This window comes from Corythoichthys intestinalis, chromosome 18 (genome assembly GCF_030265065.1).
Source record: "Corythoichthys intestinalis isolate RoL2023-P3 chromosome 18, ASM3026506v1, whole genome shotgun sequence".
Taxonomy (NCBI): domain Eukaryota; kingdom Metazoa; phylum Chordata; class Actinopteri; order Syngnathiformes; family Syngnathidae; genus Corythoichthys; species Corythoichthys intestinalis.
Genome location: NC_080412.1, coordinates 32,392,793 through 32,417,300, shown reverse-complemented (window position 1 = coordinate 32,417,300; position 24,508 = coordinate 32,392,793). Strand labels below are relative to the sequence as shown.

At 39.1% G+C, this 24,508-nt stretch overlaps 2 protein-coding genes across 9 annotated transcripts in view; one reads left to right on the top strand and one right to left on the bottom strand.

Annotated features, from left to right (window-relative positions):
• Positions 1-24,508, bottom strand: part of il2rga (interleukin 2 receptor, gamma a) — a 113,404-nt gene that overhangs the window by 60,256 nt on the left and 28,640 nt on the right. For 6 of the 7 annotated variants that reach the window (XM_057820309.1, XM_057820310.1, XM_057820311.1 and 3 more), the window contains one exon: positions 18,929-19,036. The gene's annotated coding sequence lies outside the window, so the exon portion shown is untranslated. Of the gene's footprint in view, positions 1-12,862; positions 13,230-18,928; positions 19,037-24,508 lie in introns of those variants that run through there. The other variant, XM_057820316.1, reaches the window with a different exon arrangement.
• Positions 1,671-24,227, top strand: LOC130906227 (four and a half LIM domains protein 1-like). 2 transcript variants are annotated; one of them, XM_057820304.1, is made up of 6 exons: positions 1,671-1,887; positions 14,930-15,094; positions 15,170-15,344; positions 18,877-19,046; positions 22,702-22,888; positions 22,992-24,227. In XM_057820304.1, the coding sequence occupies exons 1-6, from the start codon at positions 1,699-1,701 to the stop codon at positions 23,141-23,143; spliced, it is 1,038 nt and encodes a 345-aa protein (XP_057676287.1). In that variant the 5' UTR covers positions 1,671-1,698; the 3' UTR covers positions 23,144-24,227. The 2 variants fall into 2 exon arrangements, with proteins under 2 accessions (XP_057676287.1, XP_057676286.1); XM_057820303.1 differs by having other exon boundaries at positions 1,671-1,929.

Below are 24,508 nucleotides of genomic sequence, written 5' to 3'. Positions count from 1 at the left end.
TTCCAAATTAGAGTGGAAAAGTATTTGGTCACCTACAAACAAGCAAGATTTCTGGCTGTTAAAGAGGTCTAACTTCTATTAAGTTACTTGTATTTATGGCACCTGTTTTAACTCATTATCGGTGTAAAAGACACCTGTCCACAACCTCTGTCAGTCACACTCCAAACTCTACTATGGCCAAGACCAAAGAGCTGTTGAAGGACACCAGAGACAAAATTGTAGACATTCACCAGGCTGGGAAGACTGAATCTGCAAAAGGTAAAACGCTTGGAGTAAAGACATCAACTGTGGGAGCAATTATTAGAAAAGGGAAGACATAAAAGACCTCTGATAATCTCCCTCGATCTGGGGCTCCATGCAAGATCTCATCCCGTGGCGTCAAAATGATAAGAACAGTGGGCAAAAATCCCGAACCACATGGGGGGACCTAGTGAATGACCTACAGAGAGCTGGGACCACAGTAACAAAGGCTACTATCAGTAACACAATGCGCCGCCAGGGACTCAAATCATGCACTGCCAGATGTGTCCCCCTGCTGAAGAAAGTACACGTCCAGGCCCATCTGCGGTTCGCTAGAGAGCATTTGGATGATCCAGAAGATAATTGGGAGAACATGTTATGGTGCGATGAAACCAAAAAAAGAACTTTTTGGTAGAAACACAGGTTCTCGTGTTTGGAGGAGAAAAGAATACTGAATTGCATCCGAAGAACACCATACCCACTATGAAGCATGGGGGTGAAAACATCATGCTTTGGGGCTGTTTTTCTGTAAAGGGACCAGGACGACTGATCTGTTTGAAGGAAATAATGAATGGGGCCATGTATCGAGAGATTTTGAGTGAAAATCTCCTTCCATCAGCAAGGGCATTGAAGATGAGACGTAGCTGGGTCTTTCAGCATGACAATGATCCCAAACACACAGCCCGGGCAACAAAGGAGTGGCTTCGTAAGAAGCATTTCAAGGTCCTGGAGTGGCCTAGCCAGTCTCCAGATCTCAACCCTATAGAAAATCTGTGGAGGGAGTTGAAAGTCCATGTTGCCTATTGACAGCCCCAAAACATCACTGCTGTAGAGGAGATCTGCATGGAGGAATGGGCCAAAATACCAGCAACGGTGTGTGAAAAGCTTGTGAAGAGTTACAGAAAACGTTTGCCCTCCATTATTGCCAACAAAGGGTACATAACAAAGTATTGAGATGAACTTCTGGTATTGACCAAATACTTATTTTCCACCATGATTTGCAAATTCTTTAAAAATCAAACAATGTGATTTTCTTTTTTTCCCGCACATTCTTTCTCTCATGGTTGAGGTTAACCCATGTTGAGAATTACAGGCCTCTCTAATATTTTCAAGTTGGAGGACTTGCACAATTAGTGGTTGACCTAATACTTATTTGCCCCACTGTATATTAGACGGACGGAAAAGACCATATAAACAAACTTTATTGAATATAATTTATTGTCTTGTATTTGGTTTCTGAAATCTAATTGGAAATCACTCGATCAATGTTATGGTAGTTGGACTGAATTACTGACATTTCATTTTAACAGGTACAGTGTAGTTTTCACCCCATATTATAATTATTATTATTATTATTTATTATTATTTTTTTTTAAACTTTTTTGTTTTCAATAATAACAATATAAAACAACAACATAAAGAAGAAAACCGACAAAGAGAGAGAGAGAGAAAAAGAAAATGAGCCATGTTTTTCGTAACCTAATATTTTATTTTGAAAGTTCCTCAAGGAAGTCCAAATTTTGCTTTTATTTTGAAACGCGACGCCAATTATCCGCTCTCCGCTTGGTTGTTTATGTCTCGCAGACGTGTACTGAACCAGGGTGCGAAGTTAACACCCCCGAGTCCCGCCGCTTCTCGACGCCCGAGGTGAGACGCGCATCCGCGGACACGCGACTCAACCTTACCCCGGTAAAATATAGTACCAGAAAAATACGTTGTCTGCATACGTGACTTAATTTGCGACGTGTTTTGTTAGAAAAACTGCGAGTTACTTTGCATATGCGTAAGATGAGACGTCCTCATTTATGCTTCATATTAAAAAAAAAAAAAAAAAAAAAAAATTATAAATAGTGGAAAGCAAATCGCCTTATGTCCATTTGTAATAATGTGTAGTTTTCTGATGATGACAGTGATATCATTATCACACATCATGTGATTTCTTGGTTTCGCCTTGCGTAATTCTTCCAAAATCTAACAAGGAAACAAGCATTAAAAGTTGTTGCATGGGGCGTTGTCTCTAAGTGATTCTGGGAGTGTGTGTGTCAGTGTGTAAGACTTAGAAGTCTTGCAATGTGTTTCCAGTTAGCAAGTTCCCTCTCCTGACTCACTGATCGAAGTGTTGAGACAAAAAAAGGCATTCAAAGTTCAATTAACATTCCTGTAAAGCAATTTATTATTGTGTGTGTTCATGTGCTATACACAGTCTGAGGAGATTCATAACCCTAAAAACCATCAAGAGTCATGCAAAAGTGGTGTTCCACAGCCTGTGGTCATGTTTCTTAGAATAGCATAAACATGAATGACTTGCATTGTGGATAGCCGACGATATTCACTTTTGAGTCCCAGAATCTGTTTAGCTCACTAACTGTAATTGGCGGTATTGGGGGGGGGGCAACCGGGTATGTTGACCCGGGCCTCAGGACCATACGGGCCCCTTAATTTATTTTACATTCACATATTTCCTTTTTTATTTAAATCATTGTGTGATTAAATATTATGTTCTACTCGATATACAGAAGGGCAAATAAGTATTTAGTCAACCACTAATTGTGCAAGTTCTCCCATTTGCAAATATTAGAGAGGCCTGTAATTGTCAACATGGGTAAAGCTCAACCATGAGAGACAGAATGTGGAAAAACAAAAACAAAATTACATTGTTTGATTTTTTTAAAAAGAATTTATTTGCAAATCATGGTGGAAAACAAGTATTTGGTCAATACCAAAACTTCATCTCAATATTTTGTTATGTACCCTTTGTTGGCAATAACGGAGGCCAAACGTTTTCTGTAACTCTTCACAAGCTTTTCACACGCTGTTGCTGGTATTTTGGCCCATTCCTCCTCTAGAGCAGTGATGTTTTGGGGCTGTTGTTGGGCAACACGGACTTTCAACTCCCTCCACAGATTTTCTATGGGGTTGAGATCTGGAGACTGGCTAAGCCACTCCAGGACCTTGACATGCTTCTTACGAAGCCACTCCTTTGTTGCCCTGGCTGTGTGTTTGGGATCATTGTCATGCTGAAAGACCCAGCCACGTCTCATCTTCAATGCTCTTGCTGATGGAAGGAGATTTTCACTCAAAATCTCTCGATACATGGCCTCATTCATTCTTTCCTTTACACAGATCAGTCGTCCTGGTCCCTTTGCAGAAAAACAGCCCCAACCATGCTTCACAGTGGGTATGGTGTTCTCCGGATGCAATTCAGTATTATTTCTCCTCCAAACATGAGAACCTGTGTTTCTACCAAAACGTTCTATTTTGTTTTCATCTGACCATAACACATTCTCCCAGTCCTCTTCTGGATCATCCAAATGCTCTCTAGCGAACCGCAGACGACCTGGACGTGTACTGGCTTCAGCAGGACGTCTGGCAGTGAAGGATTTGAGTCCCTGGTGTTACTGATTGTAGCCTTTGTTACTGTGGTCCCATCTCTCTGTAGGTCATTCACTAGGTCCCCCCGTGTGGTTCTGGGATTTTTGCTCACCGTTCTTGTTGTCATTTTGACGCCACGGGGTGAGATCTTGCATGGAGCCCCAGATCCATTGTCTTCCATTTTCTATTAATTGCTCCCACAGTTGATTTCTTTACACCAAGCGTTTTACCTATTGCAGATTCAGTCTTCCCAGCCTGGTGCAGGTCTACAATTTTGTCTCTGGTGTCCTTCGACAGCTCTTTGGTCTTGGCCATAGTGGAGTTTGGAGTGTGACTGACTGAGATTGTGGACAGGTGTCTTTTATACCGATAATGAGTTAACACAGGTGCCATTAATACAGGTAACGTATGGAGCCTCGTTAGACCTCGTTAAAATGAGTTAGACCTCTTTGACAGCCAGAAATCTTGCTTGTTTGAAGGTGACCAAATACTTATTTTCCACTCTAATTTGGAAATAAATTCTTTAAAAATCAAACAATGTGATTTTCTGTTTTTTTTTTCCCACATTCTGTCTGTCATGGTTGAGGCTTACCCATGCTGACAATTACAGGCCTCTCTAATCTTTTAAAGTAGAACTTGCACAAAATATTGCAATATTGGTTGACTAAATATTTATTTGCCCCACTGTAGCTAGCTTTCAAATGACTCGTTATGCATGGTGTGTGTTTGAAAAAAAAAAATATATATATAGTTTGTGTTTTATTTAAAAATAACAATTTATTGCGTTTCAATCAGTGATTTATTAAGATGTATTGTCACTACATTAGTGTTTGAATTGGTTGAAAAAAATTGACTGTAATATATATTTATACATATATATATTTTATAATATTTTATAATATATAAAATATCGCATATCGGTAATTTATGAGACAATATATCGCCTGGTAACGTTTGTTATCGTGACAGGTCTAGTAGTAAGTTAAAACTTTTAGCCATGCATGGATTGATTTCAGTTCTGTAATATTAGCCACTATTACAAAATAAATATTTACCTGATATTTATGGATTTCCTAATACCGTCTGTTTTTTTGTAACCACCTAGAACAGACACGTCCAAAGTCCGGCCCAGGGGCCAAATGCGGTCCGTGGTCAAATTTCATCCGGCCCCCAGCCCCTGTCATAAAATCAATAACGTCTGGCCCGCACACAGACTTAATAAATTGGCCAGCAGTACTGCTACCAGCATATGAAGTAGCTTACACACTAAATGCTGCTCCTCATTTACCCACTAAACAGCAGCAGCACTCTAAGCAACATTACCCCGCGTGATCCTTTACTCCCAATTTTCTAAAATGGTGACAATCAACCCAAAAAAAAAAAGAAAGTTGACTGCGACCGCCAACGCTTCAAGGATAAATGAAAATTTGATTATTTCTTCACTAAAATACGCAACAACTGTGTCTGCCTCATTTGCAAAGAGAAAGTCGCTGTTTTTAGAGAGTTCAATGTGAGGCGATATTACCAAACAAGACACGCTAACATGTACGACAAGATTACAGGAAAGATACGAAGCCAGAAATTGAAGCAACTTGAAGCTTAATTTTACAGCAGCAGTATTTCGCAAGAGCAAGAGATTCGAAAGAGAACGCCACAAAGGCTAGTTGCGAGATTGTTTAAATTATTAATAAAAAAAAGTAAATAAATAAATAAAGCATATGTGACACAAAGAATGGCTTGCTAAAATTTGCTTAGATATATTGTTCTACGTAAAGGATGTCAGCCAAGGTCGGCCCCCCACATTTTTACCACTCCAAATCTGGCCCTCTTTGCAAAAAGTTTGGACACCCCTGACCTAGAACCTGTAATTCCAAAGTTATCAGACAAAAAAACGTGTCAGTCGAGTTAGTTAAGGCGATATACTGCAGTTTCATCCTTGCATTCAGAAACCTCTTTGAAACTCTGCAAAGGTCAAGCATTTTTCAACATAATCTTGCCAAACGTTTCCACAGACTGTAAAAACGGTTGCCTTGGATCACTTAAATTGTTCTGCAGCCCTGGCAAAAATCCCCTCCAAGACTTTCCTCCTGAATGTGCGAGTGCATCCAGCTTTCTGCTATAACACTTAAATCATCTGCTACTTAAAGAGGACATTTTGTTTTTCTATGTGTGGCTTTAGGTTTGGCAGGAAAGTATTTAGCTTATAGGCTTTGAATGAGGACATTGAGATTTATTTCGAATAGTTTGTACAATTCAACAGCCCTCAAGGCAGTAGTTTACGTTGCATGCAGTCAGTCATCTTGTTGTGATGTTTTAAAGGCCTTTTTCTATCAATGGTAGCTGACATGCACACAATGTGAATGCCACGGATATTGATATAAAAGGAAATTGGTAATATAGTACACAGCTGGTGAACTATTTCTTTTTTTGGGTTCTTTTCTTTCTGCATTATTTAGCCTGTTGGAAATTGTCTGGATCATGCCAAGTATAACAGTTTATGGAGCAGAAATATTAAGCCAAACTTGCTGTCAAATAGTATGTCACAGTCAGTGTTGTTAATAACGGCGTTACAATATAACGGCGTTACTAACGGCGTTATTTTTTTCAGTAATGAGTAATCTAATTAATTACTTTTCTCATCTTGGCAACGCCGTTACCGTTACTGAGGCGGGAAAGGCGTGCGTTACTATGCGTTACTAAGTTGGTTGAATAAAAAAAAAGTCTGAGAGAAACGGACTCACGGGGACGAGAGCTGAGCAGGAGTGGGGAAGACGCCGTTGCAACCGCGATGCTAGGTGGCTCCAATAATACCTGACTGCAGCCATAGCCGACAAACTACGCCCACATGACACGGTAGATATCATATTATAGAACTAGATGCAAATGACAGACACTGCTGCATTGCCAACATGTTTTAAGGACTACATGCGTTTGTAAACAGCCGCCATCTTAAAGCAGTAGACCTCTCAGGAAGGCCCTGATGTAGAGATCCTTCCTAGCGAACCTAAGTAATTTTTTTTAATCTAAAATGCTCCTAAATCGGCAAAATCTTAACTTAAATCTATCTTTAAATGATGAAACAGTTTTAAAACTTACACATGTTTAAAGTAGACAGAAGGGAACTAATGCAATAACGGGAGAAATTTTAACAACTTTAACGATTGATTCACAACTTTAAATGACTTCCACACATAGCAAAGGTTACTAGCTAGTTATCGCAATACCTTTGTGTCTAGTTAAGCGGAGGGTAAAGAATTGGGTTAGGGCCAATTGTCCCCCAAACCCTTTAAGCTTCACATTGTGTGACCTGTGTTTTTTTTTTTTTTTTTTTTTTTTTTTTTTGAGAAAAAAAAAAAATATATATATCACTAGCTACTTTGCCGGCGGCACGGTGGCTGAGTGGTTAGCACGTCTGCCTCACAGTTCTGAGATCAAGGGTTCAATCCCGGGCTTCGGCCTTCCTGTGTGGAGTTTGCATGTTCTCCCCGTGCCTGCGTGGGTTTCCTCCGGGAACTCCGGTTTCCTCCCACATCCCAAAAACATGCATGGTAGGCTGATTGAACACTCTAAATTGTCCGTAGGTATGAGTGTGTGCGTGAATGGTTGTATGTCTCCTTGTGCCCTGCGATTGGCTGGCAACCAGTTCAGGGTGTCCCCTGCCTACTGCCCGTAGTTAGCTGGGATAGGCTCCAGCACCTCCGCGACCCTCGTGAGGAAAAGCGGCATGGAAAATGAATGAATGAATGAATGAATAGTTACTTTGCCAAGTAACTAATTACTCTTACATTCAGGTAACTGAGTTACTAACGCAATTACTTTTTGGGAGAAGTAATTTGTAACTGTAATTAATTACTTTTTTAAAGTAAAATTAACAACACTGGTCACAGTTAACAAGGGTTGTATTTTGTAACGATACTACAAAAGCACTGCGATAACTTCTGTCAAAAGCAGTGTTGTTTTTGGCAACCCTTTTAATTTTTGTTTTGGACAATAATACCGTATTGGCCTGAATATAAGACGGCCCTGATTATAAGACGACCCCCTCTTTTTCAAGACTCAAGTTTGAAAAAAGACTTTTTGAACACCAAATTCATTTTTATACAGAAAATAATTACAGTACACCAGAAACAAATGATTATAACAATATATTTGAGAGAAAAAGCATGTTATTTTGCGTCATTCAAATCTTAATATCTGAACATTTAAATATGTAAAGTGCAGTCACATTCGTAAATGAATGGCTCCTGGTTTTTGACATGTAAATAAACCAATCTATTGTGATAAAGCAACAAAATTGCAATAACTGCATTAACCATCAAAGTGAAGTCTAACTGTAACTGTAGTCTTGAAACAAATCTGAATAAACAAAGAAATTGCAATAAAATAATGTAAACTGGTTAAACTTAAGAGTAGCTGAGATCTGTCATGACAGAACATCGCTTCAATGATATCTGGTGCCATCTAGCATCATGAATGGGTATAACGTCTAGACCGCGAATACAAGAAGGCCCCCACTTTTTCAGTCTTATTTCAATGCAAAAAACACCGTCTTCGGGCCAATACGGTACTCATTAGTCTTAGGGTTGCAGCTATCGATTATTTTAGTAGTCGATTAATCTATCAACTAGTTAGTTCGAATAATCAGGTAATCGGATTAGGAAAATTGAATGCATTGCAGAATAAATCTTAGGAGATGTAAAACAAAGGCCTGCTCGGATTGGACTTTCACAAGAGCATTAAATGTGAATACATAATAATATTCCCCAAGTGTTTCTTCAAGCTATGCAGAAATGCACTTTCATTTCAAAATACATTAAAATACTTGAGCTTAGCCTCAAACGGTATCAAAAAAATAAATGAACGAGGATCTAAGTACAACAAAAGAAAAATTGTACAGATACACAAACATATACAATGGGGTAAATAAGTATTTAGTCAACCACTAATTGTGCAAGTTCTCCCACTTGAAAATATTACAGAGGCCTGTAATTGTCAACATGGGTAAACCTCAGCCATGAGAGACAAAATGTGGAAACCCCCCCCCCAGAAAATCAAATTGTTTGATTTTTAAAGAATTTATTTGCAAATCATGGTGGAAAATAAGTATTTGATCAATACCAAAAGTTCATCTCAATACTTTGTTATGTACCCTTTGTTGGCAATAACGGAGGCCAAACATTTTCTGTAACATTTCACAAGATTTTCACACACTGTTGCTGGTATTTTGGCCCATTCCTTCATGCAGATCTCCTCTAGAGCAGTGATGTTCTGGGGCTGTCGTTCGGCAACACAGACTTTCAACTCCCTCCACAGATTTTCTACAGGGTTAAGATCTGGAGACTGGCTAGGCCACTCCAGGACCTTGAAATGCTTCTTACGAAGCCACTCCTTTGTTGCCCTGGCTGTGTGTTTGGGATCATTGTCATGCTGGAAGACCCAGCCACGTCTCATCTTCAATGCCCTTGCTGATGGAAGATTTTCACTCAAAATCTCTCGATACATGGCCCCATTCATTCTTTCCTTTACACAGATCAGTCGTCCTGGTCCCTTTGCAGAAAAACAGCCCCAAAGCATGATGTTTCCACCCCCATGCTTCACAGTGGGTATGGTGTTCTTCGGATGCAATTCAGTATTCTTTCTCCTCCAAACACGAGAACCTGTGTTTCTACCACAAAGCTCTATTTTGGTTTCATCTGACCATAACAAATTCTCCCAGTCCTCTTCTGGATCATCCAAATGCTAGCGAACCGCAGACGGGCCTGGACATGTACTTTCTTTAGCAGGGGGACATGTCTGGCAGTGCAGGATTTGAGTCCCTGGCGGCGCATTGTGTTGCTGATAGTAGTCTTTGTTAATGTGGTCCCAGCTCTCTGTAGGTCATTCACTAGGTCCCCCCGTGTGGTTCTGGGATTTTTGCTCACCGTTCTTGTTATCATTTTGACGCCACGGGGTATGTCTTCTATTTTCTAATAATTGCTCCCACAGTTGATTTCTTTCTTGATTTCTTCTTCTTCCCAGCCTGGTGTAGGTCTACAATTTTGTCTCTGGTGTCCTTCGACAGCTCTTTGGTCTTGGCCATAGTGGAGTTTGGAGTGTGACTGACTGAGGTTGTGGACAGGTGTCTTTTATACCGATAATGAGTTAAAACAGGTGCCATTTCCATTTATACAGGTAACAAGTGGAGCCTCGTTAGACCTCGTTAGAAGAAGTTAGACCTCTTTGACAGCCAGAAATCTTGCTTGTTTGTAGGTGACCAAATACTTATTTTACACTCTAATTTGGAAATAAATTCTTAAAAAATCAAACAATGTGATTTTTTTCCCCACATTGTCTGTCATGGTTGAGGTTTACCCATGTTGACAATTACAGGCTTCTATAATCTTTTCAAGTGGGAGAACTTGCACAATAACTGGTTGACTTATTTGCCCCACTGTTCTTACAGTGAGTACACTAACGAAGTATTTTTACTTTATTACATTCGACCACTGGGAGAGGAACCTGGTAAGTTGGGAATGTGTGTTCAGCATGTGACATGACTGACACAACCAGACACTGCTACGAATCAGGCTAACTACACATAAAAATGTCCCACATTATGAACATGTGACAACAACCATGGCGCAGTTTCTTTTTATTCTCGTCTCGTCAGACGAAAACTGGCATTCGTCTTGTTATGTTTTAGTCTCCCAAAAAGTCAAACATGGGGGTGTAGAAAAGCCAGGTCGTTTCAATAACAGTAAATTTGTGCAACAAAATTTACTATTATTAGAAAAGTGCATTTTTAAGAGTGTGTTTGGACCGCGACAGCAGTCCCGCTGCAGACTTCCTGTTTCTGTGTGTTCCAGCACATTCTTGGCTGCTAAGCTCATGCCAACATGCGGGCCCGATGCAGATGTTGTGCAGACAAATGTGAAAAATCCGTGCGATGTCAGATAGCTTGGCGTGAGTGTTGACTTAATATTGCCGTAGTGTATGAGGAAGGGCACCACGGTTGTGCACACTTCCCTCCAAGCCCAGCATGTATCCTGTATCAATATTTATAAGCGTTACATGCCCAAGTGGGAAAATACACACTTCCCACTTAACACAATTTAACCTCCTTAATACAAGCCAGGACCGCACACACTGGCAAACTCCCTTGGAGGTTTTCATTAGCGCTTAACTGTGCATGATAATGATAGCTATGTGCAGTCAAACACAAGGTTTATGACAAAAAAAAGGGCAAAGAAAAAGTTGAGACTTGTCGGTTGACGTCACCTAAAATTAATTCTCTTTCCTTCTGACCTAAGTGGAATTCCCGGCAAGGTTTCCTGTTAGCGAATAGTTCCCATCAGGTCTTATTATTATGCTAGTGGCGCTATTGTTATGATATGGCAGGGCTCCGTCAGGGCTCCGGCCTGTGATTTGTTTAGTTTTCGTGGTGTAGTGGCAAAAGCAAAACACAGGTTGGTGGTTGAAATTCAGGAAGTTTTTTTTTTTAGTAACTGTATGAGCAAGTTTAAAGATGGTATGCTAGGTTAGGGGTCTTCATGAATGGACTCTGACTTTCTGAAGTGTAAACAGTTGAAGAATTGAAGCCAACATAACATTAGGTTTGGCTATTGAACTTATATGGACAGCACAATATCATACTTTACTTTAGGAACATTTCTCAAACCTCACTAGACACGTGCCAGTTATCGGTTTCAAGGTGTACCGTGGTATGAAAACGTCAAGGTTTCAGAACTGCAAAAATTTTCCGTCATACCGACCCTACAGTATTAGCTATTCTTTATGTCCCAAAAATGCAGGGAGAAATCCCTCGCTTGCAGCTGCAAGGCTCAACCCTCCCCCACCGGTTGTTGCTCAGTGTCAATGAGTCAGCTGTGCTACACGATGGCTGGAGGAGGTGAAACTCCTCAACTTATTCCCTCCATCAAAGAAAACAAAATCGCTGCTCTGGGAATATTTTGGCTACGGAAAAGTTATAGACGGCTGCGGCTTAGGGAAGGAGGGCCAACCGACATGTAAAACATGTTTGCTGAGGGTGGCTGCTGAGGAGGCAATACCTCCGATAGGATTTCACATTTATACAAAATTAAAGGTTGGTAAACAGTGTCGTGAACATTTCACACCAGCTACGAGAGTTAACTCCAGTGTGTTTAGTGTGTCTAGCGGTGGTAAAATATGTTTTTTTTCTCTCCGATAACTGAGAATGTGTGTATCGAGAAAGCGAATGTGTGTATCATCTAAACATGATACGAGTCTTACACATGTGCTTTTTATGGAAAATAATTCAGTTATTTTTGTTCTGGTGGTAATAATGTTGAGCTGTGGCTGTGGGTTTAGGCTCACCTAAAGGACTGCATTTATTCTAATGATAGAATATACATACATATATGTGGCGGAAAACACTCAGGTGACTTGAAGTTCCCCTCTGAGACCCCAAATTTGGCCAAATTTCAAAATTGTCCGATATGCACGTGTGATACATCATTGGAAAGCTTAAAATCTCAATTATCTGGGGGAAGAAAAATTTTGAACAGGAGGGCATTTAAACAAAAAAAAAATTTAAACAGCAAAACCCTCACTGGAGGCCAGAACACGCGAGAGCAAAATTACAGATTCCACAATTTTAATGAAATGTTATCGCGTACATACTAGAGCTGTCCCGACTAGTCGACATAGTCGACGTCATCGATGACGTAAATCCGTCGACGAGCAAAACATCCCGTCGACAGTTAATGAAGGGTTAAAAAAATATATGCGTGGAAAGTTCAGAATGTGGGACGCTCTGCATGCAAGCGGGGAAAGCGGCACAAAGACAAAAAAGCGCACCAGAGTGTCCAAAACATTGACTTATTTCAAAGAAACAAAGGAGGGTACACTGTTTTGTCCTGTCTCTTCAATGCCAAGCTTGGCTGCACGTCGGCCGAGAATGAACACCTAAAGCGCCGTCAACCAGTTTGTAAGTCCATCTAACTAACTAACGACATGTTTTATTGAAGTTGCTAAGCCTGTCACGATATGCATTGAGTCCAATTATCGCACGGCAAATAAAAATGAGGCCGGTAATTTTCACGGCTGCCTTTTATCGCTGCGCACGTGCGTGCGTGCATACATTGGTGCGTGCGTGCTGATGGCTCCAGTTCCTTTCTCTTATCAACACGCTGTAGAATTAAAGTTCAGACATACAAAATAAGAAAACACATCCATATCAAACACGTTAGCACTGCTACACTGAGGTGAATGGGGGAAAAAGGCAACTTACTTTAGCCTGCTATAAAACATTGGCAGTTGTCTCGTGAAAGCAAACTTGCGGTTAAAAGGTGACACTTCAAACAAGAAAAATGGCTGGTTAACAACATTTGCAAACGAAAAAATGACCCCAAAAAAACCTATTACTGACACTACTTGCAATTACAAAAAGTGCTTTTTTGCTGAGTGTAAAGCTGAAGTTAGCGGTTTAGCGAACGTACTTCCGGTAAACATTTCAAAATAAAAGCATGTCATGTTCTTCATATAAATAGCGATTTCTGGAGTTAATCCCACATACTTCAAAATTCAGATTCTACACTAAAAATACCTTTAAAATGACACTCTTTATGAAAAATCTGATTGGCAATGAATAATTATAATTATCATAATACTATTATATATAGTACTATAATATTAATGCGAGGTGTTTTCTTAAGAATTGTTTTGAATCATGTTGGACAGGAAGTCAGTGTTCTGAATCTGTTTACATGCCATTCTTTTGCACTAGTTAATTCTATCAGCATTTGAACTCGTTTATTTTTTGATTTATTATTGTTATTTACGTGTTTATTTGTACTTAAATAAATAATTTACGTGTTCCAATATGTTTTTTGAATTGATAAGCGTCAACAAAAAATTTCATTGCTACATTAGTAAAAAAAAAATTTTTTTTTAAATTTTAATTATAAGATTAGTCGACTAATCGTAAAAATAGTCGGCTGACTAATCGGGAGAAAATTAGTCGTTTGGGACAGCCCTAGTACATACCATGTTTCGATCCAAAAACTCCATGTAGCATGTATCACCGAGTGTCAAGACACAGCTGTGAATGGCCACAGCCGGATTTTTAAATTTATTTTATGGGTGACACATGGTGATATAACAAGGGTCGCGATGCAGAAATCGCAGACAACGAGGAGTGGTTGAGCTTTTCTTTTTCATATAGTTACCCTTTTAAACGTTATTTTTCAAAAATTTTTTTGACTGGATCGATTATTTATCATCTAACATATCGGGGAAAATGCGACAGTAACAAAAAAAAAATACAATTAAGCGATAGTTATGAGGTAGATATCCGTGACTTTTTTACAGACGGCAAATTTTTCATTGTGACATAATTTGTTTAAAAGTTTAAAATTTGCGAGTGAATAATTTTTTAAAGTCGTTTTTCTTAAACTAAATATTAGACATCAATTAATAATTCTAAGCTAAAAATGACAGACATTTTGAATAATAAATACAATTACTTGCCTTCTTTTTATGGCTAGGTTGAAACAAAAGCGGTTACGCGATGTCTGTAAACAGGGCTTTCCAGGGTAAAACGGACAAATTAACAATAGTTCGGAGGCTTAGTGTGCCATGAATCTGCTATGGCAGCATATAGACATATTGTTTTATTAAACACAACAGTTCTTTTGGCTTAAAATACAGCAGTTTATTTTAAAGAGGGGTGCCAGAGCAGAAACTGCTTTTTCAGTCTTGTCTGTGTTTTCCGCCATATATTATTTTAACTTAAATATTATATTTATGTTCCAATTTGCTAATATTTTGAAAAATAAAAATGTTCAATGGAATTTTTTTTAACCCAGATATGTCAAAGTAACACATTTTAGAGCTGTAATTGTGAAACCGTGATACATTGGCTTAAGTTTATCGTACCGTTAGAATCTCATACAGGCACAAGCCTAATGTTTTTTTTAACTTTTTAAAATAAATATCTACATTTGAAAAGGATATACAGTATTTTATCCCCCAATATTTGAGAGAACCACACTGCTCTCTGTTGGCTGCAGCTGGTATCGTACAACGAGACTGGATGAGAAACATGTCATTTACTTAAAAGCATCCATTACCGCACTGACCAGAAATTTAAAATAAGCACAAAGCTCAGCATTCAATCACACTCTTCCTGCACTCGGAATGACCTGGTTGCAAGTGTGCTGCATTCAATGCCACTCCCGCAATTCATCCTCATTCAGTGTTTCCGACTCAATAGATGTACCTGTCAGCACTTGTGTGCTGTACCATGGCTGAAATCTTGATCTGACTGTTTTTCTTTTGTTTATACTGTATGCTGCAGAGATTAAAAATGTCAACCAGCGTGCAGTGTTTCTACTGTCGCGAGGACCTCGGCGGCAAGAGGTTCGTACGCAAAGAGGGCCGTCCGGTATGCGTGCGCTGCCACACAAAGTTCTGCGCTAACAGTTGCGCCGAGTGCCACCGACCCATCTCTGTGGAATCCAAGGTAACTCTACACAAACTTGCATTCATACAGTACATGCAGTATTTGGCACCCTCTTGTGACGCTGACTCCCATCAGGAACTGAGCCACAAAGGCCGATATTGGCACGAGGACTGCTTCCGATGCGCCAAATGCTACAAGCCGCTGGCTAAGGAGCCATTCACGACCAAGGATGAGCGCATCCTGTGTGGCAAGTGCTGCTCCAGAGAAGAAGCTCCACGCTGCCACATCTGCTATAAACCCATACTCGCCGGTAAAACTCATTCACTGCAGCCAAGATATCGTGTTTTTTGAGTACTATATATTAGGAGTGGGAACCTCTTGGTACCTCACGATACGATTTGCGGTACAAACCTCACGTTAAAGATGATCTTACGATATAGCGATACAACGATTTTCGATACATTGGTCAGGAAATCATTCTAGGATATTCTACAGAAAACTAATAAACAGAAAAACAAGCTTCTGCTGTGAATTGGAATGAGTTTATCACTAGTGGACGTCCAATCCGTTTGAACTGGGAGGGTGGCAGCGAATGAACATTCGTTCATTCGCTGCCATCCCTCCCACTTCAAACGGATTGAACGTCTATGGCCGTCAGTGGCAGCCAATGCCAGGAAATGAGTAATTTTGGGCCATTTAAGGTCATTTACCTGTTGTTTTTCAGTTACTTTACTTCCTGTTGATTTTGGGGTATTTTATGGGTCACTTGCTGTTTATTTTGCGTTACAGAACAGGAAGTGACCTGGGAATCACCCAAATGAATAGGCAGTGACTCAAACTCAACAGGAAATGACCTGTAAATGCCCCGAAAATCGGACCGAATGACTGTGAATGCTCTGGTTTTGAATGAACGAAAGTTCCCAGTCTAAATGGATTGGGCGTCGAGCACCGTCAATGGCAGCCTTTTTTTTAAATTTTTTTTTTTAAACGATATCTCACTTCTTGACAGGAGTATATGGATAACCTTTTGGGATACAAAGTAAAGATGGTAAATGGAGTTATACTTACTGTATATAGCGCTTTTCCACCTTTCAAGGGTCCGATCACGTCATTTTCAAAGTATCAGAATCGGCAAAAAAATATCGGACATGCCTTTTTTTAATATACAATATATATATATTTTTTAATTATATGTTTTCTAATTGTATTTAACGTTACAGACAAAATGTTTTACACTCATCCAGAGTCTTTAGTTTTGGCTTAAAGTAGGGCTATCAAATTTATCGCGTTAACGGCGGTAATTAATGTTTTTTTAATTTAATCACGTCAAAATATTTGATGCAATTAGTGCATGCGCTGCACGACCCACTCACGCATTGTCGCGTTCAATCTATAATGGCGCCGTTTCACCCATATATAGAGCTAAAAAGCAGCGTAAGATGAGTAGAGTGAATTTAGGCAGTCTTTGGAACCTTTTTTTAATTGGCTAAAGCCTTACAATCCCCCTCTCAATAATTAGGACTATCGTGAGAAGCAATGTGGGGAAGTAAGATAGTAGTTGATCTTTTTCTTAACACCATGTGTTATTTTCCAATGTAGAGAAGATATATCAATTGGTGCCACTATGCACAGTCATGGGTGCACTTCCCATCATGCATTTGGGCATGGCTACAGTATCATTTACTGAAAGCTCAACAAATACACTAAATGGCAATATTTAGTCACAACATACAAAGTCACATTTATCCTTTGAGAATTACAAGTCTTTCTATCCGCGGATCCCTCTAACAGAAAGAATGTTAATAATGTAAATGCCATCTTGAGGATTTATTGTCATAATAAACAAATACAGTACTTATGTACTGTATGTTGAATGTATATATTCGTCCGAGTTTTATTCATTTTTTTCTTAATGCATTGCCAAATTGTATATGATCGGGAAAAATTATCGGGAATGATTGGAATTGAATCGGGAGCAAAAAAAAGCAATCGGATCGGGAAATATTGGGATCGGCAGATACTCAAACTAAAACGATCGGGATCGGATCGGGAGCAAAAAAACATGATCGGAACAACCCTAATACAAAGTATCACGATACATCACCATTTCGATATTTTGTCACACCCCTACATGCAATGACATTAATTTTGACTAGTGCTGCAACGATTAATGGATTTAACTCGAGTATTCGATTAGAAAAAAATATTCTATTTAAATTTTGTTGCTTCAAGTAGTCGTTTAATTAAAGTGGCGTTGTAATGGTTTACCGTAATTTCCCGAATATAACGCCCACTTTTTCCCCCCAAAATCAACTTGTAAAATCATGGTGCGCATTATAAACGGGTACATGGATGGAGACAGAAATATATATATATTACATATATATATAAACCGATTTTTTTTTATTGACACGGCCACGTTGTGTTGAAGAAACGTATGCGGCAACCCGTTGCCGACCATTACGGTACGTGACGTCACCATTTTGTTTAAGTAATACTTCACTCTAATCGGCCGAATGATTTCGTCTGTTAAATTCTGCTTTTTTCACTCTTCATAAAGCACAGAATTTAGTTTCTGGAACTCATTTGAGTTGACGTTTATTGCAGCTCCGCAACTCGGACCATAACAAACGTAAGCACACACTTCCTGTGTCCGTCAACTATATCGGTCCCTCGGGAAACTCAAACCCAAATAACAATAGTTCCTATTGTTACTGTCGTGTTGACAGCGATGAGCTCTCACGGATTTCCGACTTACGTTCTCACTTTCATTTTACCGTATCAATCCATGGAATAAACATTTATTCATCATGATGAAACAAGCAAGTTATACAGCAGCCTTAAAAACGAAAAGTCACATCTGTTTTGGTTTCTCTTAGATTCTGGTCAGTTAGAGAAGTTGTTACCGTTACCGTAAATATTGTCAGTTTATGGTAATGTTTTGAACTACCAATGTGCTATGCTTGTGCTGTGTTTCACCAGTCAGTAAAATGACATTTCTGTATCTGTACACGAGCTGTTTTCTTTTATTCTTCTCTTTATTGGTGCTAAAATTAGGGTGCGCCTTATAAACGGGTACAATAATCTCCCCTAAATTATACAAGTAAATTTAGGGTGCGCATTATACACAGGTGCGCCTTATATTCGGGAAATTACGGTATTTTGAAAGTGTTTGTATTCAGTTTTATTAATTAGGATGGATAGACTGCCCTCTGGTCTGCCTCTTTTCACATGGCTGAACAAATGAGCCAACTGCTCCCTGTTAAGACCAAAGTAAGCAAAGTTTTTGTTTGAACTAATGTTTTTTTTTTTTATTGCATTCATAATTTAGTTTATAGGTATATTGAACCGTTTTTTTGTGGGAATATGTGTCTGAAAAATTTGTTAATAGCATTGAAAAAAAAAAACTTTAGCATTTTATAGCATTTAAGCTAGTGAACTTTTTCTGTGTAAGAAGCCAATTGTTTTTTTCTTGTACATAGATCGGCCCCGTTTCCCCGTCAGCTGATACTGAAGTCTATGACTGACTTTTCACACTATTTTAGCAAGTGTCAAAATCAGATCTGTGCTTGTTCAGACTCTGCCACATTATTGAAAATCCTGACAGCTCGCTGTGGCAACAAAGGCGCTACCCAGCGAAGAGTGATGTCATGTATAGTCAAAACCCATCTGAGCAGTTCAGACTGATAAGCATCTTGTCCATATCTGATAAGAAACTACCTCCTGTATGTGGTCTAGCAAAAATCGGATTTCTGTGCTTTGTGACTGTTCCGACTACAAAAGAGCAATCCAGTTTCAACCCAGAAGTTCGAAAAAGGCCTATGTGTCATCTTCATTACCAGGCACGGAGAGCGTGGAGTACAAAGGCAACTCGTTCCACGACGAGTGTTTCACCTGCTCCCATTGCAAGCGACCGATGGCATCGCAGAGCTTCATCGCCAAAGGAAATGACGTCTACTGCAGCCCTTGCTATGACATCAAGTTCGCAAAGATCTGCGTCTCCTGCAAGAAGGTAAGAAAACAAAACATGGATTAAAATTCTCCGTTGTAGTGATGGAAATCCGTCAGCAGGGGGTGCAGGAGCCTATGATTAATTTTACAATCATTAGTGATTGTTAGGTTGAATCCTGTTTATCATGTTTTTTTGTATATTAGAAGGTTTGTTTTGCTTTTAAAGCCCTCTGTTGGGTTTTTAGTGTCTGATTTCTCTTAACTAAGCTCTATTATTATGAACCAACAAGGTTAAGCTACTCAGTTGGAAAGAATCCAGTTTGCCCATGATCACTTTGCAGCTCTTAATTTTGTCATTGGCCTTTGAGATAAGCCTCCTTATATGTTGCTAACAGTGCTCGCTGGTTTATTAATGTAACACTGACCAAGTTGGATGATTGTTGTCAATATTCAGCACATTTTTGCTGAAAATGTATTTAGCGGCTTATCAATGTGATTGGAGTCTTCCTGCTGTCCGCTGCAAACATTTTTAGACACAGTAAACAGACTGGTCTTTTCCTCATCTCCCACTGTATTAAATGCCAAAACGCTACATATGCTTCATCATGTTTCCTCGTCTCAGCTCTTCATATATCCAGTAGTGCTGCAACAATTAACGGATTAACTCGATTAATCTGATTAGAAAAAAGCTTCGAATCAAATTTTGCTTCTTTGAGGATTCTTTTACTTAGAGTGGCGTTGTAATGGTTTGATTTGAAAGTGTTTGCATTTAGTTTTATTCATTTGGGCTGATACGGTGCCCTCTAGTGGCAACAGCCTCTAGTGGAAACCAGCTGCTCCCTGTTAAGACCAACATAAGGAAAGTTTTTGTTTGAGCTAATGTTTATTATATGCGTTTGTAATTTAGTTTATAGGTATATTTAGCAGTTTTTTGTGGGAATATGTATTTGAACGATTTAAGAGCATTGTAAATTGTTATTTTGTTGTGCTTAGATTTTCATTATTTTTATACCGTTTGAAGCTAAGCTCAGGTATTTTATTTTTAAACGCATTTATTGCTGTTGTTAAATGAAAGTGCAATTCTGCATCGTTTAAAGAAACACTCAGGAATTTTAATTTATGTTCACTTTAATGCTCTTTTGAAAATGCACTCTTGGCAAGCCTTTGTTTTACCAGTGTTGTTAATAACGGCGTTACAATATAACGGCGTTACTAACGGCGTTATTTTTTTCAGTAGTGGGTAATGTAATTAATTACTTTTCTCATCTTGGCAACGCCGTTACCGTTACTGAGGACGGAAAGGCATGCGTTACTATATTGGTCGAAAAGTCTGAGGGAGACGGACTCACCGAGACGACAGAGCAGAGCAGGAGTGAGGAGGAGGCAAGAAAGTTGTGACGAGGAGCAAACGCGATGCTAGGTAGCTCCAATAATACATGTTGTAGCCGATAGCCTACAAACTACGCCCGCATGTTATGGTAGATATGGTAGACATGGTAGATATCACATGTACTGTATATAGATATAACTAGATGCAAAATGACAGACATGGCACTAAATGCGTTGGTAGACAGCCACCATCTTAAAGCAGCAGACTCTTTAGGACGGCTCTGTTGTAGAGAACCTTCTTAGCGAACCTAAGTAACTTTTGATCTAAAATACTTCTAAATCGGCAAAATCTTGACTTGAATCTATCTTTAAATGATGAAACAGTTTTAAAACTTTCATATGTCGAAAGTAGAGAGAAGGAACTAATGCAATAATGGGAGCAATTTTAACAACTTTTAACAGTTGATTCAAGGTAAAGGGTAAATTAGGGTAAAGAATTGGGCTCGGGCCAATTGTACCAAAAACCTTCACAAAAAACTTCACATAGTGTGGCCAATGTTTTTTTTTTTTGTTTTGTTTTCTTTTGTTTTTTAAGGGAAAAAAAAAGTAATTATCACCAATTACTTTGCCAAGTAACTAATTACTCTTACATTCAGGTAATTGAGTTACTAACGCAATTACTTTTTGGGAGAAGTAATTTGTAACTATAATTAATTACTTTTTTTCAGTAATTTTAACAACACTGTGTTTTACATCTCCTAATATTTATTTTGCAATGCATTAAATGTTCCTAATACGATTACTCAATTATTCTAACTAATCAATTGATAAATTAATCGATTACTATAATAATTGATAGCTGCAGCCCTAATCTCCAGTGCTCTCTGCTGTGTGCTCTTGTTTGGTTCAAAAATGCTGCGCACACTCTGAAAATGAGAGCGCTACTGCCACCCACTGAGTGGATGTGCAATTACACTTTATTTCAGTACAGCGAAAAAGTATGTTCCCCGAGGTCACATGCCCTCCCCCTGGCATTGAGAAGTACTGCCTTAAGGCCGAGTTATGCTTTCGCGTCAGACCTGCGCCGCCAAGGAACACCCGATTTACGACCCTGCGCCGTAGCCTGACGTGTGCCTATTGAATTATCAAACCCTAGCATCACGTCGACGCATATGACGTGGCGGAAATGGACTGTGATTGGTCCGCTCAGGCTGTAGTTTCCGGTTCAGCGTGAAATCACCGCCATTGTAGAATAGAATCAAATATTATTTTTCTACACGCAAAAATGGACCAAGCCGACGGGAGTATCATCGAAGAGCAAGTCTCGTCAAGACATCATAAAGATTGTCAAATGGCAAGGTCAGCGATTGAATAAAAAAATGGAAGAACCACCGAGACGTGTGTATTCGGAATCGAGTGGCCACACGAAGTTTTTGGCCACCCAGTCGGCCAAAAACTGCCAGCTTTTTATCACTTTATGTCGTATTTTTCGTTGGTGCACTTCATTTATTGTGTACATATGTTTGCTGTGAGTCTGTGACTTATTTACATGTCACACTACAAAGTATCTGAAGAATAAAGCACAGGTTTGGTGCCAAAAGATTTGTTTTGATGTTCAATTTTCAACAACAGACATTTCGCACACGATACATCATCACTGATTGAGAGTGCCTCGGTGCTTTTATGATAATGTTAACATCAAGGTTTCCAACGCAGTTTGGGAAGTTCCATAGACGCCAGAAATCTGCTCTGGCTTCCCACTGGCTGGTTGTAGAACATGGCAAACAAATCGGGCTGGAGGGCTTTGCAGACCTCGGACAAAACGCTGGACGCAGTGCTTGACGCCAGTTTGAAGCTAGCAGCCACAGCTAGCTGGTTTCCACCCGAGGCTAGAACTCTCTATGCAGCATCAAAAGTTGGACAGACGGCCTCGAAACAGTCTTCAGCTTTGCCTGCACCTCAACATTTGTAGGATCAACATTTATTCAACGTTGATGAGCTGAAGATCTACATTCAAGCGTTCCATCTTGCATTGTGATTTTTTCTCCGTTAAACTACACAAGAAGAAGTCAACAAGCATGCCCCAAAACCGTAGATACATAACGCCACACCCCTCTAGTGGCTTGGCGGTCAATTACAGGGCAAGTCGCCGTACTCGCTGCGCCGTCACCGCAACGCTGGAGCATAACTTAGGCTTTAACTGAATGAAGCACCTCGAAAACCTTGGCAATATTATCCTCTCCAATGTTTAGTCTTGGCAATGTTTAAAAAATCCAAAACAGAAAAGAGTTTCAGTCAAATGATTTTTTTCCCCCACTTTAATCCATGAACAACAACATGAGAGGCAACAATTGCAACTAAGCGCATGTATTGTGGCCCCTCTGTAGCCAATCATGTCCGGAGGAGTGAACTACCAGCAGCAGCCTTGGCACGGTCACTGTTTCGTGTGCAGCTCTTGCTCCAAGCCTCTAGCCGGGTCCAGCTTCACCAGCCACCAAGACCAGGCCTTCTGCGTTGACTGCTACAAGAAGACTGTGGCTAAGAAATGCGGTGGATGCCAAATGCCTATCACAGGTTTCCTTTTGCACTTCCGTTTATCTTAAAAAAATAAAAGCCTCCAGCTGTTGTATTTTTGGATATGTTGCAAAAGTTTTTGACTGTTTTCCTTTTGGCTCAGGTTTTGGCAAAGGGGTGAACGTTGTGACCTACGAAGGAGGCTCCTGGCACGAATACTGCTTTAATTGTAAGCAGTGCTCCCTCAGTTTGGCGAACAAGCCGTTTGTGGCCAAGGGCCGAGACATCCTGTGCGCCGACTGCGGTGATAAGTAATTAGCGAAAACGCCCTGGAAATGAGTTAAAGACGTACTGTATTAAAGACGTCTTTAATTCTTTGGCTGCCCCGTTAACCACTTTTTAGAGATCGTGAACAAACAACATTTTGGTGCAGTCAGTTGTCACCTACAGTGCAAAAAAAAGGTTAAGACAAATATTGTTTTCAGCGCAAATACTGCAAGCTAGCTGTGAAAGAATATACTGTGTTTCTTCATATAAAAGCCACAGCAGCAAGTTTTTTTATAATGACATTGAAATATTTTCATGAAAATCATACTTTTTTTTTTTTTAAAGAAAACTGCCACTTAAGTAAAATAGTTGCATATTTTCAATTTTTTCTCTCCAATTTAATGTCATAATAGTTTTTTTTTTTTTTTTTACTTATGATAAAGCGTATTTATATTTGTATATATTTTTATAACTAAAATGTGTGTTACCAGCCCCAAAACAAATTTAGCAATTTTCTAATTTAGTATTGTAATATATATATTTTTTTAAATCACATTTTTTGAATGAACCATTTTCTCAAAAATAGGCAACATTATTTAAGTTGGATATTTTCAATATCAATGTAAAAATTACGTCAAGAAAATGTGTATATTTTCAAGATCCCAAAGTATTCTAACCCCTTTTCCACGACAACATAATATTCCAAGAAAAACAAACACAAATTTCTATAGTACTTTTCACCTTATTTTTAAAGTAATATTTTTCTCAATATATACAGTTTTATTTTCAATGGAAAATAAATCTTTTTATTCTCAAATAAAATGTTGGATTTTTCTTTTGGATTTGGAAGATATGTATGTGAATTTCTTAGGTGATTGTGCATCAAATAACAAGAACCTGTTGTACACAAACAACAAAAATGATGTGATCCAAGTCCACTTATATTCATCTTAATGGTGCGTACTTATTCCTAGCTGTCGCTTCCGTTCCATGAGTGTTATTGTGAGGCCAAAGGTGAGCTGCTATTGCTTTTTTCTCTTAGTGTTTATACTGCTTCTGGTTCTCATGTATTTGGAATATCAACTGTTACAATTGTCATCCTGAAAAATAAACGCTTGTTATACATTCTTAAGACCAGCGTTTTAATATTCATCCAACCATTCAATCAATGCACTTATCAGTTCATGTTGGTTCCCTCTAGCGGTTTGTAAAAGAATTGCTGAATTATCTTTATTAAAATTGCATGTTACATGGCTTTTAGAATTTGATGAAATCAACACCACCGACTAATTAAATCCCCGCTAACTCGAAGATTAAGCCTAATGTCAAAAATTCTGAACTTCGGGTTAGGGTTAACAGCATATCAGTGCCAATGCAAATTGACCGCAATAATCAACACGCGCACAACCCGGA

Coding starts and splice junctions, on each gene's coding strand:
- LOC130906227 (XM_057820303.1), top strand. CDS start 1,699: ATGAGCCATGTTTTTCGTAACCTAATATTTTATTTTGAAAGTTCCTCA. Junction 15,095..15,169: donor CCATCTCTGTGGAATCCAAG/GTAACTCTACAC, acceptor GACTCCCATCAG/GAACTGAGCCACAAAGGCCG. Junction 22,889..22,991: donor ATGCCAAATGCCTATCACAG/GTTTCCTTTTGC, acceptor CTTTTGGCTCAG/GTTTTGGCAAAGGGGTGAAC.